This window comes from Phragmites australis, chromosome 12, assembly GCF_958298935.1.
Source record: "Phragmites australis chromosome 12, lpPhrAust1.1, whole genome shotgun sequence".
In the NCBI taxonomy this organism is placed as follows: Eukaryota; Viridiplantae; Streptophyta; class Magnoliopsida; order Poales; family Poaceae; genus Phragmites; species Phragmites australis.
In genome coordinates this window covers 1,295,352-1,315,835 of record NC_084932.1, presented here as the reverse complement: position 1 = coordinate 1,315,835, position 20,484 = coordinate 1,295,352, and the positions used below count along the sequence as shown (strand labels likewise).

Below are 20,484 nucleotides of genomic sequence, written 5' to 3'. Positions count from 1 at the left end.
CTACCTACATCTCAGTCTTACGAGAAAGAGAGGGGTGATTTTTTTTCTTTACGAGAGGAAAACTTACTACCCATCAATCAGTATCGGAAGCCGTCCCACTAAGCTCTAACATAACATCATCTTGTGACATTTTTTTTTCTCATGAGAGAAAAACTTACTATCCACTAGTCAATATCGGAAGCAGTTCCGCTGAGCTCTAACGTAACATTATCTCGCGACAATTTTTTTCCCACGAGCGGAAAACTTACTACCCACCGGTTAACATTGGAAGCGGTTCCGTTGAGCTCTTACATAACATCATCTCACGATAATTTTTTTCCATGAGGAGAAAACTTACACCCATCGAAAACGGTTTCGCTGAGCTCTTACATAACATCATCTCACGACATTTTTTTCTAAGACCATCTCCAATCATATTCCCTTCATTTCGTTCACTTCCTGATTTCCTTTCCCGTTCCCATTCCCTTTATTTTCTTTCATATCCAATAGCTTCTCTTTGAGAGGAATCGTGAAGGGAAATGAGAGAGAATCCCGTCCTGAAGAGAATGATCCTGGGAATCCCATTGTGAAGGGAAATCGTTGGAGTGCTGAAGAGAACGAAAATTTTTTCACGACAGAATTTTGATCTCCGAAGAAAAACCGTTGGAGCTAGCTAAGAGGGGAAACTTACTACTCACCGGCCGGTATCGGAAACGGTTCCACTAAACTCTGACATAACATCATCTCACGGTATTATCAGTGACACGTAAAGCTTAGTGAGAATTAATCTACCATGTGAGGGTGACGTTACGTCGGAGGGTATCCTTCCGCCGGCATCAGGCCACAGCAGCTTCCCGCTCCTCTCAATCCCTTTCTTTCTTTCTTCCATTTCCCTCCATCCTTGCAGTTGCCGCCGTTTCGTTTCCCTGAATACCGGATGGCGTCGTCGGCGTTCAAGTCCACCACGCGCCGCGCCCTCCACGCTTCCTCCCACGACGACCGCCCTGCGCCGCCTCCGTGCCCCCGCAGCGCCGCGCCCCGCGACCTCAACCTCCAGGACGGGTACACCAACACCCGCACAAACCCTCTCTTCGACCGCGCCGCCACCTCTCCATCCGCCTCGCCCTCTCCGACGCTGCAGTCTCCGGGGACTGCTCCTACTAGCTCCGGCGGCGGGGATGTGGCGAGGCGGGACAGAGGGCGTCAGCCGCTCAAAGGTGGGGGACGCGGCGGAGGGAGAGCGCGGTCGGTGTCCGTCGCGCCTCAGCGGCCGCGCACCGCCTCGGCGCCGTCGGCGGACAGTGCTGGTGCGGTCGGTGGGAGGAGAGTTTCGCAGGCGCGGTCGGTGGCCGACGACGCACGCCCGTCCCGGGGCTCCGAGGTCTGTTTCTGCTTTACATTTCACTTTCACCTGGGAATTGCCTCTCCAGAAAAAGCTATTGGTTTGCAAAACTTCTAAATTTTGTCTCTTGACATCATCAAGCCAATAGAATAGGGGAATACATAGAGCATCAAGATCCAATCTGCATTCCATCCCCATCAATCTGAGTCTGACTGACATCAAGGAATGCCAATTAATCAAAAGCTATTATCTCGTTAACTTTGACAGACCGATGCGGAAACCAGGGATGTGGCAAGGAAATTGCAGTCATGGAGGAGTCGGCATTCGGTTCCAGAGGTATGTAAGCTGGTTCTTGTCAAACTTAGATTGGATGGTTTATGCGGATGGTGTGACTATTATGTACTTTAAAGAAACTTGTATCCTCGTAAAGTAACATCCTCACAGGGAAAACATAGAGGAAATGGAACTTATGCAAGTTGCTCATCTCAAGGATCAACAACCGAAGTGGTATGTGAATAGTTTGTGGAGTTTGATTAAAGGATACGTGCCATAGGGTTTATTGGCAACATGAACAAGTCAGTAACTTAATGTGTATTTATTGTGCACAGAGGTGCCCACAAATGGATGAAACTACTCATTCAGTATCTAGCACTGCTGATTCTTCACCTGGTCATCATCTTGAGCACGTAAGAATTAGTCAATCACTCATGTTAAGCTATTGTCTGTTGCAATTCCTTGGCGTAGCTATGAACTCGAGAAAGGATGACTTTGTCCATATTGTTTCCTAACTCGAATGAGTGGCAAATATGCAATTTTCCCTTTTTCTAGGATCATTACAATGGATACGACAATATGATTCCCACTTGTTTCTCTGAGTTTGCAGCATGTTGTCTCTGCATATAATATTGCCAGGCTGAAAAATGTGTTTTCTAGAAATATTTGTTAGTCCCACATTCTCTGTGTAAAAGAGAAAAGTTGCCTTTCTTTCCAGCTTTTGCTTTGAATTTGACTTTGCTGTTTTTCTCTACTATATTCTGTTTAAACCTTTGATTCATATTTTATTCTCTTGTGTTAAGTTGTTCTTGATGCTACTATTCTTCTTTTTTCATCAATAGGCCATTTGGCAGCAGAACTATTCAACCATCCCGGTGGATCCAGTTCTGGAAATTCCTCCTGAGTTTCATCCAGATTCTGCTGAGTTTATCTCTGATATAAGTGATTATGCAACAGAATACCGAAAGGAAGATGTTGTGAAAATCCCTCTTGATTTTGATACAGATGCTACTGAGGTTGTTTCTGACATAAGTCACAATGCAGCAAAACAGCATTGGGAGCAAATGGAAATACCTCTTGAGTTTGATCCAGATGCTGCTGAGCTGGGTTCAGACACTCTGCACCATGGAGCAAACCAGCAACGGGAACAAATGGAAATGCCTCTTGGGTTTGATCCAGACACCTCTGAGCTGGCTTCTGATATAACAGAATATACAATCAAACTCAAACTGGTCTGATAACTGTTGTGCCAACTGTGTTGTGCCTTTAGTTAATTGCAGTTATAAACTATAACCTTTTGCTGCTTGATTGCAGTCACATGAACGCGCTCGAAAGCTTCGGGCAGATTTGGCTGTTGAAGAGCAGCGGGAACAAGAGCTGAGTAGAATGCTAAAGGACATAGTAACAGTTCCAAATTTTACCGAGGCACATAAAAAGCGTCCAAGAAGAAAGGTAATGTACTCACTATTCCAGACTTTAATACGATCCATTTATCGGTACAATCTAGAGATTGATTTGTGTTGATAATATGAAATCTTGGGCTGCCTGTTCGCTTTTCATTTGAGCTGACCTTTATATTTGTGTTGGGGTTTCAGAGTAGTATAGAAAGACTGAAAGTGTCAAGGCATTTAGCTGAAGAGGCAATGAATTATTTTGAGGAATGTGTTTCAATTTCAACAATGGATAGCACTGATTTCTCATCACCTGAGGACCCTCAACCAAATTCAGTTGTGAGTGTCCCACCAAAGAGCAACAGTAGATTTTTCCACAAAGGGAGATCAAGCTTTCAAGAACCCCACACTCAAACTGATCAACGTGGCCATCATGAGGTTAGTTAATCGATTTTAACTGTGCATGGAGTCTTGCTGTTCAAGTTTGCTCATTGGGATTCTTTTCAATATGCTCCCATTTGTTGGATATGCACAGTAGCCCTATATTGAGACTGTCATGTTTGAAGTATTCTTGGGATATGTTGTGCATCCATATTTCTCATGATATAATCTTCAACACGTTAAGCGCTGTGAATCATGGGGCAAAATGCAAAGTTTCAATTATTCTATTCAGAAGTTCTATATCTTTTCATTTTTTTTGTGGAGAAACAAATTTAAAATGTAAACACACCCTTTTAATTGATTTTGGATATGAAAACATGCTGCTTCTTACCATAGCTTATAGAGGTCCCATGAGGTGCACTGTACTTGAGCTTGGGATCATCCTGAAGCCCCAACTTTTTTGTCTGATGTATGGATTCATAGGATATCCTTATCTTGAATTTTTCCATGGTATTTTAGTAGAATGACATTTATGGTTTTCTTGCCTCCCCAGGAATCTGACAAACAAACCCAGTGCTCAATTTGCATAACTGGATCTGATGTGCCTGACAGTGTTGTCTTTAGTCATACAAATGCCACTGGTTTGAAAATTAGAAGCAACTCCAGTGATGATCTCGATGGCTTTGCCACACCACAGAGCAGTTCTTGTTTCTCTTTCACCACTGAGCCAGCAAAAACTGTTGAAAATTGTGATTTTCGGCAATACCTTGGAAATTTTGGAAGGGGCAACAATAAAGAGCTACGAGAGACGAGGTCTAGTTATTTTGCTGATGACTATGTCTCCCAGAAAGCAAATCCAGACTTGCTTATGGATATGGTGACCTTTCAGAATCGAATAGAATATGGGGGGTTTCTTATTTGTAACATTAGAATATTCTGACAGTGAACAGAACAAATAGTGCCCAATGGTAAAAGAACTCAAGTAATTTATCATGATGTAATTATAAAGAGATTATCATTGTGCAATTGTTTGTGTTTTAGGGGTATTCTGCATCTGTTTTTTTCCTGGCGAATGTGAATTTTCGGCTACTGCTATGACTTATTATCATGTTTCTGTAATAACCCTGCATGCTAATTTGTTTACTTGGGAATAATTTCTATCATTTTGCACTATGGGAAGAGCTATTAGATTTATCATCTATTCAATAGCATAGTGCTGAAACAATTATCTTATTAGAAAAATATCATGTCGGCTCATTTCTTTTAATTTTAGCTGATCAAGTCTCCCAACAGATGCCGTACAGAAGTATAGAGAATGCCATACTTTTATATTCTAAATCCAAGTCTTGGTGTTTGTTGTCGACATTGCAATTCAATATATGCTATTACCGAGGTTTTATTTGTTGTGAGAACATATCATGTTTCTTTTTCTTTAGAGGGGACATATCATGTTGTCGTCGCACTCCTCTCCCTTATATTTTTGCGGAACGAGGCAGCAGCTCTGCTGATTCAATTAAGATAGAAGTTTTTAGAGATAAACAACAACCGCGATGGGCGTCAGTAGCAAAAACAGACGACTCACTCCTGAAAAGACAACAAGGAGTGTGTTAAATAAAACATGCTCTGCAACACTCCTCTCCCTGAGTGGTCCATGTTAATTCTAGATTTGGGTTCTCTTTTTGCCCATCCTCATAAAATCTGCAGGTTTGACTTGCGCCATCTTTTTATTTATTTATTTATTTTATTATTATTATTATTATTATTATTAGTAGTAGTAGTAGTAGTAGTAGCAGCAGCAGCAGCAGGTCTATGGAACCATTGGTGAGGAATTCCTTTAGTACGTGGGCAGTTGTATTTCTAGGTTACTTTCAAGCAAGCATGTAGCTGCATAACTGGGGAGAGATTAGATGGAAAGGCTCAGGAATTTCTTTGTCTTGGTTCAGGAATCTGGCAACCTAAAACTTTTTACTTGGTCAACTCAAAGACAGGCAAAAGTAGATGAGAAATGAGGTTTAACTACTAAATCAAACACCCGCCTGATTACCTGCACTACAAGCAACATATTGAGTCTCTCAAACATCAGGGTTCAGAATACTCAGATTGCTGCACGGAACTATCTGTGTTGAGCTACGGTTGATTTGTTGTGGATACATGTGTCTGCTATGTCTGAATGTGAACACAGGGTGGGTATGAAGCATGATGATTAATCATTCATAGTAGATTTCTGATCGTACTGGACTGGTTCACTGTAACAAGTCGTGAGGCTAAACTTGAACACATATTTGCAGAATGCCCACGACACAACATGATTCTCAAACTTTTTTTCTCAAATACGCAAGAGAGATACGTATCGTTGAATTAAGAAAGAGAAACGAACAGAATACAACAGTTAGAGTACAACGACCACTAGATGGATTACCCAGGCCGCCAGAGCAAATAGACAAGCCGACAGGAAAACTAGGATTTGCGGTTTACGAGGAAATAGCAAGGTTAAGACAGCAACCGCATGCCGGAGGGATCACAGGACCGAACCGTTGGCGTGCAGCCAAGCCATGGTGACCGCTAGATGTTTGGCGCCGGCTTGGCACCAACTAGCGATTTCTTCTATGATTAAAGCGATCAAAGCGTCTGACGAAAGGCGGCGATTGCTGAAAATGATGGCATGCCGCGATAACGAAAGCCTCCAACAAATCAGGAGAATAACCGAGTCCAGTCCCCTGCGAAGATCCGCATCGATGCGTCCCCGTAAATCGGACCACCAATCGAAGATTTTGATCTCGGCCACTGGTGTTTGAACCCCAAGGAGCCGCCACCACACCTCTCTAGCCAAATCTCAAACTTGAACACATGGTTGATGTATCAAGAACTCAAGATGGTTGTTTTGCCTTTTTCTCTTGTAACTGTTGACCATGATGACTGAAGAATGACTGATCCTTGGTTCTTGCATGCGCAACACGGTGCAGCCGGGAAGGAGATCCTATGATGTAATTGCACCGTGACATGGTCGTTGATACGTGGCTTAACTCTTAGTGAACTCCATGTGTCAGCGACGATATCATCCCGTGCAATTAGGTAAGAGGAACCGCTTTCGTGCAGTCGAGGATCGCTCTGCTCTGCCCAAGTGTCGACGCTGGTGACATGTACTAGTTGCAGAGTAGGAGAGGCGGGGCCCAAGGAGTAGAGGCGAGAAAACAGACATGTTGTAGCTCGTCTCATTCTGCAGCCCAGGGCCAGAGACTCCCGTCTGTCAATCAGTTCGTCGTAACTGCCACTTTGTTCCAAGAACGAACGTAACTTTTTTTTTTCCACAAATTCTACAGGAACTGAACTGATGAAAGAATGTAAGATCAATTTCATGCAGTGACATTTGATTTGCCTCCTTTTTATTTTTACCGTTTGCATCACAAGAAACAGAGTGTCATGACCCGATGCGAGATCGCGATGGTCAAGGCGCAAGGGCGCCAAGCTCATGACCCGTGTTCGATTACAGAGAGATTCTATGATGTAACATCACCGGTGATATCGTCGTTGACATGTAAGACTCACTAAGAATTGACCTACGTGTCAGTAATGTTACATAAGAGGAATCAGTTCCGGTTCGATCCCTCGACGCGAGCAAGTGCCTTTGTCCCTCTCCAAAAAATAAAAAAGGAACAGGGTGTCATGTGAAACTAATGCGGGGAGCTACCCTCTTATGGAAATCTTAACCAAAACCCCACCTCACACCTCTTGTATAAAACCCCTACTCCACCTCTTCGTCGGCCATTAGCTGCATTACCAGCATCATTAACAAACGGAGATCATGGCCATGGAGAGATCTCCTCCTCCGCAACCATCTCCTCCGTCGTCTCCTTCCTCTTCCTCCATTTCCTCCATTTGCAAGAGGGCGAGGACCCAGAAGGGCAGCAAGGCCAACAAGGCCAAGAGGCCCAGGAAAGATCAGGCTGATCCTCCCAATGCCGCCACCACCGGGAAGAGGAGCTCAATCTACAGGGGCGTCACCAGGTACGCATCTCGCCATCTCTGCATGCCATTCCCATCTCTTGATTCCGATCGCCAGTTCTCTCCCCTTGTATCATCCTTTCGATTTCAATCACAATTCTCCGCGGATCCTGCGTTGCCTTGCCGTCAAGTTTGTCGACAACAATCAGGAACGAGTGCAGTGGCTGATCACCACTGCAGGATTGCGCATAGCATCCATCCATTTATCGAACATCCCCAATCAGCTAGCTGCTTTCTTCGGATTTGAACGCGAACCTTCACTTTCCTTCTTTCTCCGGCCGGTTTTTGAATCCAACAGTCTCTTTTCTTCTTTCTCTTCTTGTTCCACTTCCACCATGAGTATTATTTTGAAGGAAACAAAAGGTCGTTTTCTGATAGCTAAGAAGTAGGAAGTTAGTTGATCCGCATTACTGCCCTGCTCACTGGTTTTGATTGAGGTGGTCAATTTCTTGAAAAAAAAAAGTTTCTTTTCCCCGTCCTTCTTGTAAGGCAAGTGCTGTAAGATTGTAAATTAATGAATTAATGCTGCTGCTGCTGCTGCTCACCAATATACGCGTCGCATTGCATGCGTGGAAACAGGCACAGGTGGACGGGCAGATTCGAGGCGCATCTCTGGGACAAGCATTGCCTCACCTCGCTTCAGAACAAGAAGAAAGGCAGGCAAGGTGCGTGTGTCACAAATGCATTTACACTTACTTGAAGAAACACCTAGTCTCAAAAGAAAGGATCTCAAGTATTATCTCGTAACTATTTGTTCTTCTTTTGAAAATCGGTTCCTCATATCTCTTTTCTTTAAAAAAAGGGAAAATGGAAAGGTCTAATACGAGGATTGTGCAGTAATAGCAATAGAAATCCAGGTCCTTTTTCTTCTGCAAGGATCCTGATGCATCTGTCATTAGTATGAAGTTCAGTTTAAAGTGCATCGAATTTTACAAGGCTGACATTCTGATCATGCTTTGTTTATCTCCTTTCTTTTTTTTCTGTTATCTTTGCGGGTCCTTGCCTGGTGATGTGACTGTGACTGTCATCTACTGCTGTTCTGCTGACTATCCCTCAAAATAGTCTATTTGGGTAAGTCCCACAAGTACCAAATATACTTAAGCTGTCTTGCCAGATTCATGTTACTTGTCTCCAGATCATCTCGTGACCTGCATCCTTGTCTTAATGTGAAGCAATTGTCTATTATCTGCAGGGGCTTATGATACCGAGGAGGCAGCTGCTCGGGCGTATGACCTTGCAGCGCTCAAGTATTGGGGTCCTGAAACAGTGCTGAATTTCCCAGTAAGTTCCTGCTCCTAGAAAACAAAACTGTTCTTATACTGTCAGAAGAATCATTCGTTCATTCATTATGGGTTTCGTCATTTCTGGCACAACAAATAAAAAAATAAATGCACTGATCCCTATTTAGCAAGAGCCAGGCAGGATGCGTCCTATTCCTGCCGAACTCCTGTATATTGTGCATGGCCAAACAACCCAGAGAGGAGTGAAGTGAAAATTGCTCTTTTCTGCTTAATTATGAACAAGACAGCTACTTTTTTTTTGAAAGAAAGCTTTGTTATCTATCATCGTTACATTAAAATAATCAAAATAATTCAACTATACAATAGTTTACTTTTGACCTCTGCATATCATAGATGCACACAACCACAATCAAAACACAGCAAAACGCTACACGAGAAACAAGATGACATTGATCAATGACTCGCAATACCTGTCGGCTTGTAGCAAGTAGGACACATTGAAACACAGACAAGACGAGACTTGATTAATGTGTGGTCGTAAGCAGGAGTAACTGGCCGTCAAAGTTTGTTTTGTTGTTCGTATGCATGTTAGCCAGTAAATCGAATCGAATCGAATCAAATCAAACTAATTTTGGAGAAACATCTGTGAATGATGCGTTGGCTGATGGATGCAGGTGGAGGATTACGCGGGCGAGAGGTCGGAGATGGAGGGGGTGTCGCGGGAGGAGTACCTGGCATCCCTCCGCCGCCGGAGCAGCGGCTTCTCCAGGGGCGTCTCCAAGTACAGAGGGGTCGCCAGGTACAGACAAACTAATCGACAGTGCTATCTCTGCTCAATTACCACATGCAGAAAAAAAGTGTCATCATGCAGACCTGCCAAAAATGGATGACTCAGAAGCAGGAACCTTTCTGCCCTGTACTCTGCTGACACGGCATAAGACGAGGTCCACCTGTAACGCCAGTGACATGCATCGTGCCACGTCACACGCCAGCCATGACACATGGCGCTCATTTCTTTCTTGTGTCAGCTCTGTGCACCTAGAAAAGTCAGATATGGCTTATTTACCTATGTTCATTGTAGAGATGTCTCGAATTTCATTGAGATCATAATATATTCAACCATTTTTAATTTTTTTTTAATGTAACAGTAGGATCGTCCTTTACTGGTTATATATTAAAAAATAGAAAGAAAGGAGATTTTTTAATAAATAGGCAGATTTTTTACCTCTTTGTTTCATAATATATTCAACCAATTGATGTTTCTCTTTGTTCAATAATAATAAAGGCATCACCACAACGGAAGGTGGGAGGCGCGGATTGGGCGAGTCTTTGGGAACAAATACCTCTACTTGGGAACATTTGGTGTGGCCTCCTCCTCCCTTAATATTACCAGTTTCCATTCACGCTCTTTGCTCTTCTTTGAGCAAAGCTAATGTCTACCAATATTTAAATGGTACTACTACCTTTGTTTGTTCTTGAATTGTCCTACATACTGCAGGGGGCCACCTAACTTTAACCAAATTTTATGACGGTGGATCAACCTACCTTCAACACAATTCAATGGCTTGTATTTCTTGTTCCCTTTAATGCTGACTTGACAATTGACACCTTACTAGTATTCTGAACTACTCCAGAAAGCATATTCTTAGGAGCATATTGTTGATGCAGCAGGATAAAGGAGCATATTTTATTGATGCCCTTTTCCTGAAAAAAAAAAATCCTCTTCTCAGGCCTCCTCTTGGGACTTTGCGGGAGCGCGATATTTAGGCCGCTTTTTTTTTCCCTAGAGAATATCCCATTTGCTCTAGCCTTGGCCTTTTTTTCTATTCGTTTTATTTCCATTTGTCCCTTTAACTCATATGGTATTTTCTTCTTGTTAATATAATCGGTAGCTCTCCTACCTATTTCTTTTAAAAAATAATTGTCCTCTTATTGACTACCTAGATCGAGATTCTAGACCATCAGACCAAGATACTATCATGTAGGCAGTTCCCAGAAGATTGATCCCCCAACTTGCCCTAAAAATACTAAGCATAAATAAACAAGCCAATCTGAAATTACCAGCCAATACTACACTGCCCTCCAAGCGCATGTGACAAATCATGTGATTGGAGCAGTCACCTGCCATGCCACTGCCAGTAGTGGTAAGAGCATCTCTAATGGTTAGACCTAATGTTAGCTAGAGATCATATTTTTTTTAAATTTATACGGATCCCATTGCTCACAATTTTCTATACCTCACATATTAAAGTGGGGTCTGCTCAATCTCTTCAAATGCTAGTAGGTCCCACCTCAACATCTGAGGTAAAAAAATTATAAATAGCAGGACCCGCATAAATTTTGAGAAATATATTCTCTTATCTAAGAGCTAGCACTAACTCTAACAGGCATCTTCAATTCTTCATCGCTGCTGGCTTTCTATTTTCACTTAGCTGTGTGACTCTTGACTCTGACTCTGACTCAGCACCAGCAGCCAGTGATCGCTTCACGTGCATGGAGCATGCCCTCTGTCAAAACTCAAAAACTAGATCAAGATTCAGGATCCAAACTACAGATTTGCTTTCACCGCTAGCACGATCACAAAAGAGAGTGAGAGTGAGAGAAAAAAAGACGGTTAGTGATATGTGGACATGTCCGGACACTGGCACATGTGCAAGCAGCAAGCAGGTCACAGTCCTGTAGTGTGCAATTCAACACAACTGTATCTGAATATTTGATCATCTCCTGCATTTAGCATTCTCATATTTTCAAGAATACAGCCGAATCTGTCACTAAATGTTTGCCTTCTACTCCAGATGCACTGCAATCTTGCAGCATTTTATTATACCTTAATGAAGGCAAAAATAGACACAATCAGTTCTCAAATTCTGTAGTGCGGAATGATCTGCTCTTGTTCAGACAAACTAACCATTTCTCTTTCTACAGATACTCAAGAGGAGGCAGCCAAGGCCTATGATCTCGCAGCCATTGAATACCGAGGCGCCAATGCTGTAACCAACTTCGACATTAGCTGCTACCTGGACCACCCGCAGTTACTGGCGCAGCTCCAACAGGATCCACAGGTGGTGCCAGCACTCAACCAAGAACCTCAACCTGACCAAAGCGAAAATATGGTCCAAGAGCCCGACTCAAGCGAAGGGAAGACGCCTGATGACATTGCAGAGCCCCTTGTGGTCGATGACGGCATCGAAGAGAGCTTATGGAGCCCTTGCATGGATTATGAATTGGACACCATGTCTAGAACTAACTTCAGCAGCTCCATCAATCTGAGCGAGTGGTTCAACGACGCAGCCTTCGAGAGCAACATTGGGTGCTTGTTTGAAGGGTGTTCTGCGGTTGACGAAGGCAGCAAGGATGGTGCAGGTCTGGCAGATTTCAGTTTGTCTGAAGAAGGTGACGATAAGCTGAAGAAGGTTTCAGACATGGAAGAGGGAATACATCCTCCAACAATGATCAGTGTGTGCAATTAATTGAGTCTCCCTGTGCGTGCGTGTATCTGTGTGACATGTCCAAGGAGGTTTTCACTTTTCAGGTGTCCTGTGCTGGTATACTTTGTCTAATGCCATAATAATGCCACTGCAGCACTGCTGCAAAGAAGCTGAACTTCTTGTAGACTGGCTGCTCAGGTGGTGGCTTAGCAAAGAGAGATTCTAGAAAGCACCACGGCATTCAACTTGGCATCAGACAAGTGTGTTACTGTTCATTAATTCTTTTTCCTCCAGGCTGCTTGACTAACCTTAAGAGATTGTCTAGATTCAACTAATCACATTCTAATTAATCTGAAGTGCGATTCAATGGTTCTGTAGTTTCACAGTTTTACAAGGCAATGTACTAGCACATATTTGTTCCTTTCCACAATTTTACAAGGCTGTAAACCCTAATAGCTCCAGATTGAGGAACGCAGCCTTTTTCCTTTTCGATTCCAATGAAGAGTAATCTTAACAGAAGACCTTGTATATTTTTATTCCATACAAATGTGACATCTTTTCAAAAGCAGATAGTTGTCCCAGAGAAATACTAAAATACAATTCGTCACCGGTTGCCCAAAGAAATAAAAATATAATGTCAAAAGTTTTAGACAAGTATTTTTTTTCAAGGTATCATATATGAACTGGAATCTTATATTATGACCAATATACAGAGTATTACATCTTGAACATACGGCAAAAGAATGAACAACATATTTAAACAGCATATCAACAGGTAACAGTATTCCTTTCCTGTGGAGAACAGGGCTACCTTTTTAACATTCTGAATGACGGCATGTTTTGAACACTAGAAATGCCTCCGAGTGTAAGCTCTTGCTCTAACTGAACTCGTGTAGACTTTAGAACCTCCTGATAAAATGGAAATAAAGATAACTGAACAAGGTGATCGAATGGGAAACCATTAATAATGCAGAGATCAATATCTTCTGTGAGGGATACTCACACTGAATTCCATATAACTAGCTCGCCTTCTTCAGTCGCGTCCTCGCATCGCACCACGCCAAGCTCGCGGCCTACGAATGAGAGCTCATCGGCCTCATCAAGGCTGTTTATGCCATATAATTGGAATAAGCAAATAGATGATCCTGCCATATAATTGGATAAGGAGGATGGTCAGATACACTATAAAAAAATAATTTTTAGGATATCCAAGGTGCATTTTCACATGCGGTTGATATGACAATCCGTCTGGGCCATTTTTAGAGGCATGTGGTATAAGAAGTCGTCTGTGTAAAGGTCATTTTCAGAGTGTGAACCGCATATGGTAATGTACGATTTTCAGAGACGGGCGACGTAAGAAACTGTCTGTGTAAAAGTTCATTTTTAGATACGGTTATTTATGTGAACCGCTTCTAAAAATAGGATGATTACCACAAACGATCCACATAAATAATCATCTGTGTAAAAGGTCATTTCTAGAAATGATTCCTTATGTGAACCGTCTCTAGTAATGAGATAATTATCAGAGACGGTTCACATAAGAAACTGTCTATGTAAAATATCATTTTCAGAGACGGTTTCTTATGTGAACCGTCTCTGATAATGTAATATCATTTCTAGAGATGGTTCACAGGTTCTTTATGTGAATCGGTTCTAGTAATGAATGATAGTTTATCTAAAAAAATCATAATTTTTTCATATGAAGTTGTATAGGGACAAACTTTATATAAAAATTGTAACTCTCGATGAGATCTATAACTTTTTTTTTGCAGTCGTTTAAATGTCCAAATAATCGTTTGAAGTTTCAGATATAAGAGATCAAAAGAAGAGTATATGCTATTGTTATCACAAGTTCTATTAATATAAGCAACTCAATAACAAGGAGAAAAAAAAGAATATTACCAACTCCAACATCTCCAACAAGATCAACAAGAAGAAGATCAAAGATCTCTACTATTTTCTTAAAAAGAAGAAAGATGATAAGATAGTGACCTACAAGGTTGGCATGTAAGATAAGGAAGGGACCGACTATTTAGATGCATAAGGATTTTATTGATAATATAAAGAATCCTAAAAAATTTGGATTCCTGAAATGACTTTAATTCCACAGGATTAGGGAGGATTTAGAGACTTGATTTACAGAAGTAATAGTGATGACAATAGCATATGCACTCCTTTTGATCTCTTATGTTTAAAACTTCAAACGATTATTTGTATATTTAAATAACTTCAAATGAAAAAGTTTTCAACTACAAAATTATAAATCTCATCGAGGGCTATAATTTTCATATAAAGTTTATCCCCATCCGACTTATATGAACCATCTCTGATAATGGATAATATCTTATCTTAAAAAATCATTGCTTCTTCATACTAAATCGGATGGGGACAAAAGTTATATAAAATTATAGTCCTCAACGAGATTTATAACTTTGTAGTTATAAAGTTTTTTATTTAAAATTATTTAGATGTCCAAATGATCATCTAAAGTTTTAGTAACTAAAGAATAAAACGAAAGCATATCGTATCATCATCAATAAACACTCTATGGTGAGATAGTAAGTAGCTTCGAGCAAGGAGTAGGTTCTAGGTTGGATTCTCAACAACCGCATGCATGCGTATTTCGAGCGAAAAATCGCATGACTTGTGACTTCGTGGCCGCGGGGTTCCTTAGGTGTAATTTCCCCCCGCTTTTTTCAAGAAAAAAAGAGTCAATTCGTGGACTGACTACCACAGACGATCCGTTTAAGGAACCGTCTATAGTAATCGATTTACACAGACGGCATGTTTAAGGAAACACCTATAGTAATCGGTTTCTCAGGTAGTCAACTTAAAGAACCGCATATAGTAATCGGTTTTCACAGACGGATCGCTTAAGAAACCGCCTATAGTAATCGATTTTCACATGTGATCTCTTTTGCACCTGTGAAAATGGTTTTCGACTCAAGATGGTGGCTAAACACCTATGTAAATGGATCACTAACTGCCTCTAAAAACTATTTTTTATAGTAATAGCTAATTTCTTCTGGAAAGATGATCAGGCTATCCGGGAGTATGCATGCTTTGGTGATGTTGGGCTGAGAATGCTGCATTCAGGGTGTTTCAATCTTTGAGATGCTTGCATGTGTACACATGGCGGGCATCCATGCAGCATGCCGCTACAGTTTTTTTGGGGGGTGGGGGGTGGGGTTAGGGGCTGAGTACTGAGGGCCGCGTGCACTAATGGCGACGATTGAGGCATCCATCTCGATCCGGCCAGTCGTCGATCTGTGCCTACGTGCCACCACCCGCACCACAAGCCCCATTCTGGCTATCGCCAGTCGTCGGAATGGGAACAAGAGGAGGCGTGCTTCACGCCTTCACCTCGTGGCCACATGATTCACTTACCTCCTCACCTTTCAGCCGCTGCTACCATCCATCTTCTCTGCCTCAGCTAACATACGCATGCGCGCCTCCACCCGCAACAACACATTTCCATATATAGAACTGTGTGTGCTGCTGCCATCTGCAGAATATTCACACCTCAGCTACCTCCCTGGTATCTTCTTCAAGATTCAATTCGCACACCTTCTCTCTCTATATATATGTATCTTCTCTTCTCGCGCTAGATACTGAATCATACACAGTACAGCTGCTCTTAGTCGAGGAAGAAAGTAACACGTAGCAGCTCCGACGGCGCCACCGATGGAGAAGAGCGGAGAAGAAAAGAAGGTGCCTCTGCTGGAGCCTCGGCCGGCGGCCGCCCACGGAGATGGCGGCAGCAGCGAGGCCGAGGAAGAGGACGACTCGTCGTTATCGCTGGGTCGTCGTGCGTGGGAGGAGAACAAGAAGCTGTGGGTGGTGGCCGGGCCGTCCATCTTCACGCGCTTCTCCTCCTTCGGCGTCACCGTCATCAGCCAGGCATTCATCGGCCACATCGGCGCCACCGAGCTCGCCGCCTACGCGCTCGTCTCCACCGTCCTCATGAGATTCAGCAACGGCATACTGGTACCTGCGTGATTGCTCACTTTTGCCGTCTCCTTTCATATCCTCATGAGTCATACGCATACGTCAATATGAACATGAGATCTATACGTGTGTTCTTCTCGATAGCCCTCTCGATTCGTCGTCTTGTAGCTACTTCCGTACGGTAAGTGATTAAGCGACGGCAAATTCATTAGCATGCGAGGTTAGTGTTGGAAAAATATTACTTTCGGATTTAATTTAACTTAATTCTTAAATATAATAAGAACAGAAACATATGTTAACAAAGCTCCAATAAGCTCTTCAACAATATTCGACTAGTTTTCCAAAAAAGATTTCGACACGTGACTAACTTTCCAACAAGGTCGTCTCTAATATATAATGGATCATAGTGTATATACCCGACGAAAGTCCCTGTGATGGTGATGCAGTAGACAATAACGAAGATGGGTAGCTTTTTTACAGTAGATAAGAGGTAGTATAAATTTAATCTGATCGTTCACGTGATTGAATATTTCTGTAATTATGATAATAGTATTAATATTTACCCACCATACCATTAAAGGGCACTGCAATCTTTTTTTATAGCTAATCCCAAAAATATCGTTCAACCAAATAATCAGCATTCAAACTAGTCTAAACATTAAACCTATGAATTTGCACAATATAACTACCATACTATTTCTTTTTTCTAAAAATACCCTTATACTATATATATTTCTCTCGTATACTACTTATACTACCTCTAAATAATGGATAATATTCTAATCAATTTAGACTATCTAATTAAAAAATAGATAACTCAAATTCCTCCAAAACCACCATAAAAATTTTCTAGAATTTTTCTACCACAACCTTTACCTAACTGGCCTGGGAATGACGTGACATCCATCATATTGTCGCACAACAGACGAGCATGATAGGTACCAACTTTGTTAGTGTCTGACTTAAATGGGATCCCGACTTAAATCGAGCAAAACCAACCCCTCCTTTATACGGCATGCAACTGTATTTTCGAGTACTGTTATTGTGGTCCATACATGCCTGATATATAATACCTCAACTTGAAGTTGTTTCTCCATATATTTTTGGGCCCACAATTGTATTCGAGTTGAGTTTGGTGTACGTCCCAATTTGTACTGGAAAAAGGTAGCAAAACAGTATTGCTATACTCAGGTTCAGTGGACCCGTACCTCTTACAAATGTCAGTGGTCGATTTTTTCTTGCACGTGCAATTGACGGATGTTTGATTGGACCGAGTTCGTTTCTTCTCACATGGAAGAAATTGAAGGTGAAGCATGGACATCAAAATCAGTGACCGTGTCATCACGGCATTGCAAGAATTCCTTCCATTCCTGGCCGGCATTCACAAATACAGACTTGTGTTACCCAACTAAAACCGTTTGTTCAAAAGTATCTCACCAAGTTATAACTGCTCTTTATTATTATCACATACGATCTCGTTTAAAACCGTCTATAATATCATTTTGGTAAATCCATCTAAATGTATTATGTAATAATGCATGCACTAACTAGAAATTAACATATACTATCTCCGTTTTCAAATAACTGTCACCATTAATTTCAAACATCAATGTTTGACCATCAATTTTTCACAAATACACACGTAAATCATTCCAAGTATACAACATACTTAAACTATTTTTATGGCAAATCTAACAATACTATTTTTATTTTACTTACTTAAATATTTCAAAAATTATTATTGGTCAAAACTACTAGTTACTACAGTACCGGTGTCAATTATTTGAAAACAGAGGTAGTATAAACTAGAACAGCGGGAAATTATATAATTTCACAGAGCATATATACCTTCATATATGCATACCCAGATTACATTCCACATGCTTATCTAACTATGCATTGGATGGCAACCGCATTATCTTGAACTGCAGCTGGGCATGGCGAGTGCGCTGGAGACGTTGTGCGGCCAGTCCTATGGCGCCAAGCAGTACCACATGCTGGGAATCTACCTGCAGCGCTCCTGGATCATCCTCTTCGTCTGCGCCGTCGTCCTCCTCCCGGTCTACCTCTTCACCGAGCCGCTCCTCGTCGCCCTTGGCCAGGATCCCAAAATCTCTGCTGTGGCCGGCACCATCTCGCTCTGGTACATCCCGGTCATGTTCTCCTACGTCTGGTCCTTCACTCTCCAGATGTACCTGCAGGCGCAGAGCAAGAACATCATCATCACCTACCTCGCCATGCTCAACCTCGGCCTCCACCTAACTCTGTCATGGCTCATGACGGTCAAATTCCAGCTCGGCATCGCCGGGGTCATGGGCTCCATGGTCATCTCCATGTGGATCCCGGTGTTTGGGCAGCTTGCCTTCGTCTTCTTCGGTGGTTGCCCTCTCACATGGATGGGGTTCTCCTCTGCTGCGTTCACCGACCTTGGTGCCATCATCAAGCTCTCGCTATCTTCTGGTGTGATGCTCTGGTAAGCAGTATTGATGTTTGCGTATACATACAAAGTTTCAGAAAAATGACTCTGATGGTCAGAAAATAGCAATGCACATGCTGAGTAGGTGCTCTCCTACATATCATGATAAATTACTGGTTTTATCAAGAGTCTCAAGACTTTCGATGCGCCTGACATATGTAAATTCATTTGCCTTTGCGTTTTCAGTTTGGAATTGTGGTACAACACCATATTGGTGCTCCTCACAGGGTATATGAAGAATGCAGAGATTGCACTTGATGCCCTCTCAATATGGTAAGATATTGTTTACCGTGCATCCCAATTAGTTACTTTTACTGGCTTCCATATGCTGTAGTTTTCCACTTAGAATTGGTATCAACTCTGAGAACAACAGCTACTTGTATGTCATTGTACTGGTTAAGTGTTCCTTTTGTGGTCACAAAAAACATAATTAAGCATTGCGGTCAATCCTTGTGAAATGTGCAGCCTCAATATCAATGGTTGGGAGATGATGATCTCTATCGGCTTTTTGGCTGCAACAGGGTAACTACTCTATCTTTAGACTTGTATTCATCAATTAGGGTGGTTTTCCAAATTTTTTATGATAATACAATGAATCTTTAGGGTGCGAGTGGCAAATGAGCTTGGAGCTGGAAGTGCAAGAAGGGCCAAGTTCGCCATCTACAATGTGGTCACCACTTCTTTCTTGATCGGATTTGTGTTGTTCGTGCTCTTCCTTCTCTTCCGTGGAAGCCTTGCCTACATATTTACTGAGAGCCGAGCAGTAGCCGATGCCGTTGCTGACCTTTCGCCTCTTCTAGCCTTCTCCATTTTGTTGAACAGTGTTCAGCCAGTATTATCAGGTTAATTTGCTTCTTGGTTAATTTTATTGAATGGCAAACACATTACAATTATTAACTTAGCTTGTTTTACTTGATGATCCCTAGGTGTCGCTGTTGGTGCTGGCTGGCAAAGTGTAGTGGCCTATGTTAACATTACATCCTACTACTTGATTGGCATCCCTCTTGGAGCCATACTAGGCTATGTGGTGGGATTTCATGTGAAGGTAAGATTATACACTACTGTCATTGTGTCTGGTGCATCTTAGCTTTAAGCTGTGTTCCTCATCAGTCCCCTTGGTGCTTTGTTGTAGGGCATTTGGATTGGCATGCTGCTCGGAACACTAGTCCAAACCATTGTGCTTCTGTTCATAACATTAAGGACCAACTGGGAAAAACAGGTTACCTTGATTCATTGTTTGCTTTCCATTGTACTGAACTATGCTATTTGCAATCTTCATTGATAAGACATGGACTGCTACAAGGTTACACGATATGTTGAATTATTCTTTATTCGTATTCGCAGGTGGAGATTTCTCAAGAGAGATTGAAGAGATGGTACATGGAAGAGAACAGAAGACTGGAAGGCTCGAGGGGAAATCCTTGAACCGGTTCTTTAAAGTGGGAAACAAATCTATAGGACCTGATTAAAAAACATTCTTGCAAGACTCTAATCTACATCGTGTGTCTCTGATCCAACAACTGAGAGTGGCGCGTGCGTGAAAAAGATAGGCACGTGTCACACTGAGATCCAACAACTGAGAGCAGTGTCTTTTGAAGGATCAGATCCTGTAGAATTTGTTTCCTTCAAAGTGGGACATTGTGGGTCATCGTAAAAAGGATTTGCTCTGCGTTTGAGACCTTTCGGCAGATACACACATTTCTTCATCATCTCAAGAATGAAATGATGGAATTGTAGCCTGCCCAGAAGGTGTGTTTTTTAATCAAAATAAAATGTATTGGGTGTGTTCCTTCTCAAGCCAAGCAATGAAAGTGACCTCCGGCAGTAGTGATTCTCCGGTTCAAAAACAGTCTTATTTGTTAGTGGCACGGCATATATGTACGCGAGCTGTTTCGCTAACAGTGAGTTTGGCAATAATTTTGCTCTTAGTTAAATTGTGTCCTCATCAGAGCACTGTTTGTGGTTTGTATGTATACTTGCACATAATTAGTTGGATATTTGGACCCATTGAGCTCTTGCTACA

At 42.0% G+C, this 20,484-nt stretch overlaps 3 protein-coding genes across 4 annotated transcripts; all 3 read left to right on the top strand.

The window, feature by feature from the left end:
- Positions 1–822: 822 nt before the first annotated feature.
- LOC133887464 (uncharacterized) lies at positions 823–4,490 on the top strand. The gene is made up of 8 exons (XM_062327427.1): positions 823–1,360; positions 1,589–1,657; positions 1,766–1,828; positions 1,930–2,007; positions 2,437–2,826; positions 2,909–3,046; positions 3,190–3,423; positions 3,920–4,490. The coding sequence occupies exons 1-8, from the start codon at positions 917–919 to the stop codon at positions 4,304–4,306; spliced, it is 1,803 nt and encodes a 600-aa protein (XP_062183411.1). The 5' UTR covers positions 823–916; the 3' UTR covers positions 4,307–4,490.
- Positions 4,491–7,148: 2,658 nt separating this feature from the next.
- On the top strand, positions 7,149–12,360 carry LOC133886181 (ethylene-responsive transcription factor WRI1-like). Its single transcript, XM_062325918.1, has 7 exons — positions 7,149–7,371; positions 7,948–8,033; positions 8,431–8,439; positions 8,561–8,649; positions 9,284–9,408; positions 9,895–9,971; positions 11,535–12,360. Exons 1-7 carry the CDS (start codon positions 7,169–7,171, stop codon positions 12,077–12,079), a joined length of 1,134 nt encoding a protein of 377 aa, XP_062181902.1. The 5' UTR covers positions 7,149–7,168; the 3' UTR covers positions 12,080–12,360.
- A 3,046-nt stretch (positions 12,361–15,406) lies between these two features.
- On the top strand, positions 15,407–20,484 carry LOC133886729 (protein DETOXIFICATION 21-like). 2 transcript variants are annotated; one of them, XM_062326526.1, is made up of 9 exons: positions 15,407–15,575; positions 15,669–16,024; positions 17,917–18,458; positions 18,648–18,734; positions 18,927–18,983; positions 19,065–19,303; positions 19,388–19,506; positions 19,594–19,680; positions 19,806–20,484. In XM_062326526.1, exons 2-9 carry the CDS (start codon positions 15,722–15,724, stop codon positions 19,884–19,886), a joined length of 1,515 nt encoding a protein of 504 aa, XP_062182510.1. In that variant the 5' UTR covers positions 15,407–15,575; positions 15,669–15,721; the 3' UTR covers positions 19,887–20,484. The 2 variants fall into 2 exon arrangements, with proteins under 2 accessions (XP_062182510.1, XP_062182511.1); XM_062326527.1 differs by lacking the exon at positions 15,407–15,575 and having other exon boundaries at positions 15,582–16,024.

Bases quoted from the DNA above. Each gene is read 5' to 3' on its own strand.
- LOC133887464 (XM_062327427.1), top strand. From the start codon at position 917: ATGGCGTCGTCGGCGTTCAAGTCCACCACGCGCCGCGCCCTCCACGCT. The intron at 2,008-2,436 runs GTAAGAATTAGT...TTTCATCAATAG, and splicing joins CTGGTCATCATCTTGAGCAC to GCCATTTGGCAGCAGAACTA. The intron at 2,827-2,908 runs GTCTGATAACTG...GCTTGATTGCAG, and splicing joins ATACAATCAAACTCAAACTG to TCACATGAACGCGCTCGAAA.
- LOC133886181 (XM_062325918.1), top strand. From the start codon at position 7,169: ATGGCCATGGAGAGATCTCCTCCTCCGCAACCATCTCCTCCGTCGTCT. The intron at 9,409-9,894 runs GTACAGACAAAC...ATAATAATAAAG, and splicing joins AAGTACAGAGGGGTCGCCAG to GCATCACCACAACGGAAGGT. The intron at 9,972-11,534 runs GTGTGGCCTCCT...CTCTTTCTACAG, and splicing joins CCTCTACTTGGGAACATTTG to ATACTCAAGAGGAGGCAGCC.
- LOC133886729 (XM_062326526.1), top strand. From the start codon at position 15,722: ATGGAGAAGAGCGGAGAAGAAAAGAAGGTGCCTCTGCTGGAGCCTCGG. The intron at 18,984-19,064 runs GTAACTACTCTA...ATGAATCTTTAG, and splicing joins GGCTTTTTGGCTGCAACAGG to GGTGCGAGTGGCAAATGAGC. The intron at 19,304-19,387 runs GTTAATTTGCTT...GATGATCCCTAG, and splicing joins TGTTCAGCCAGTATTATCAG to GTGTCGCTGTTGGTGCTGGC.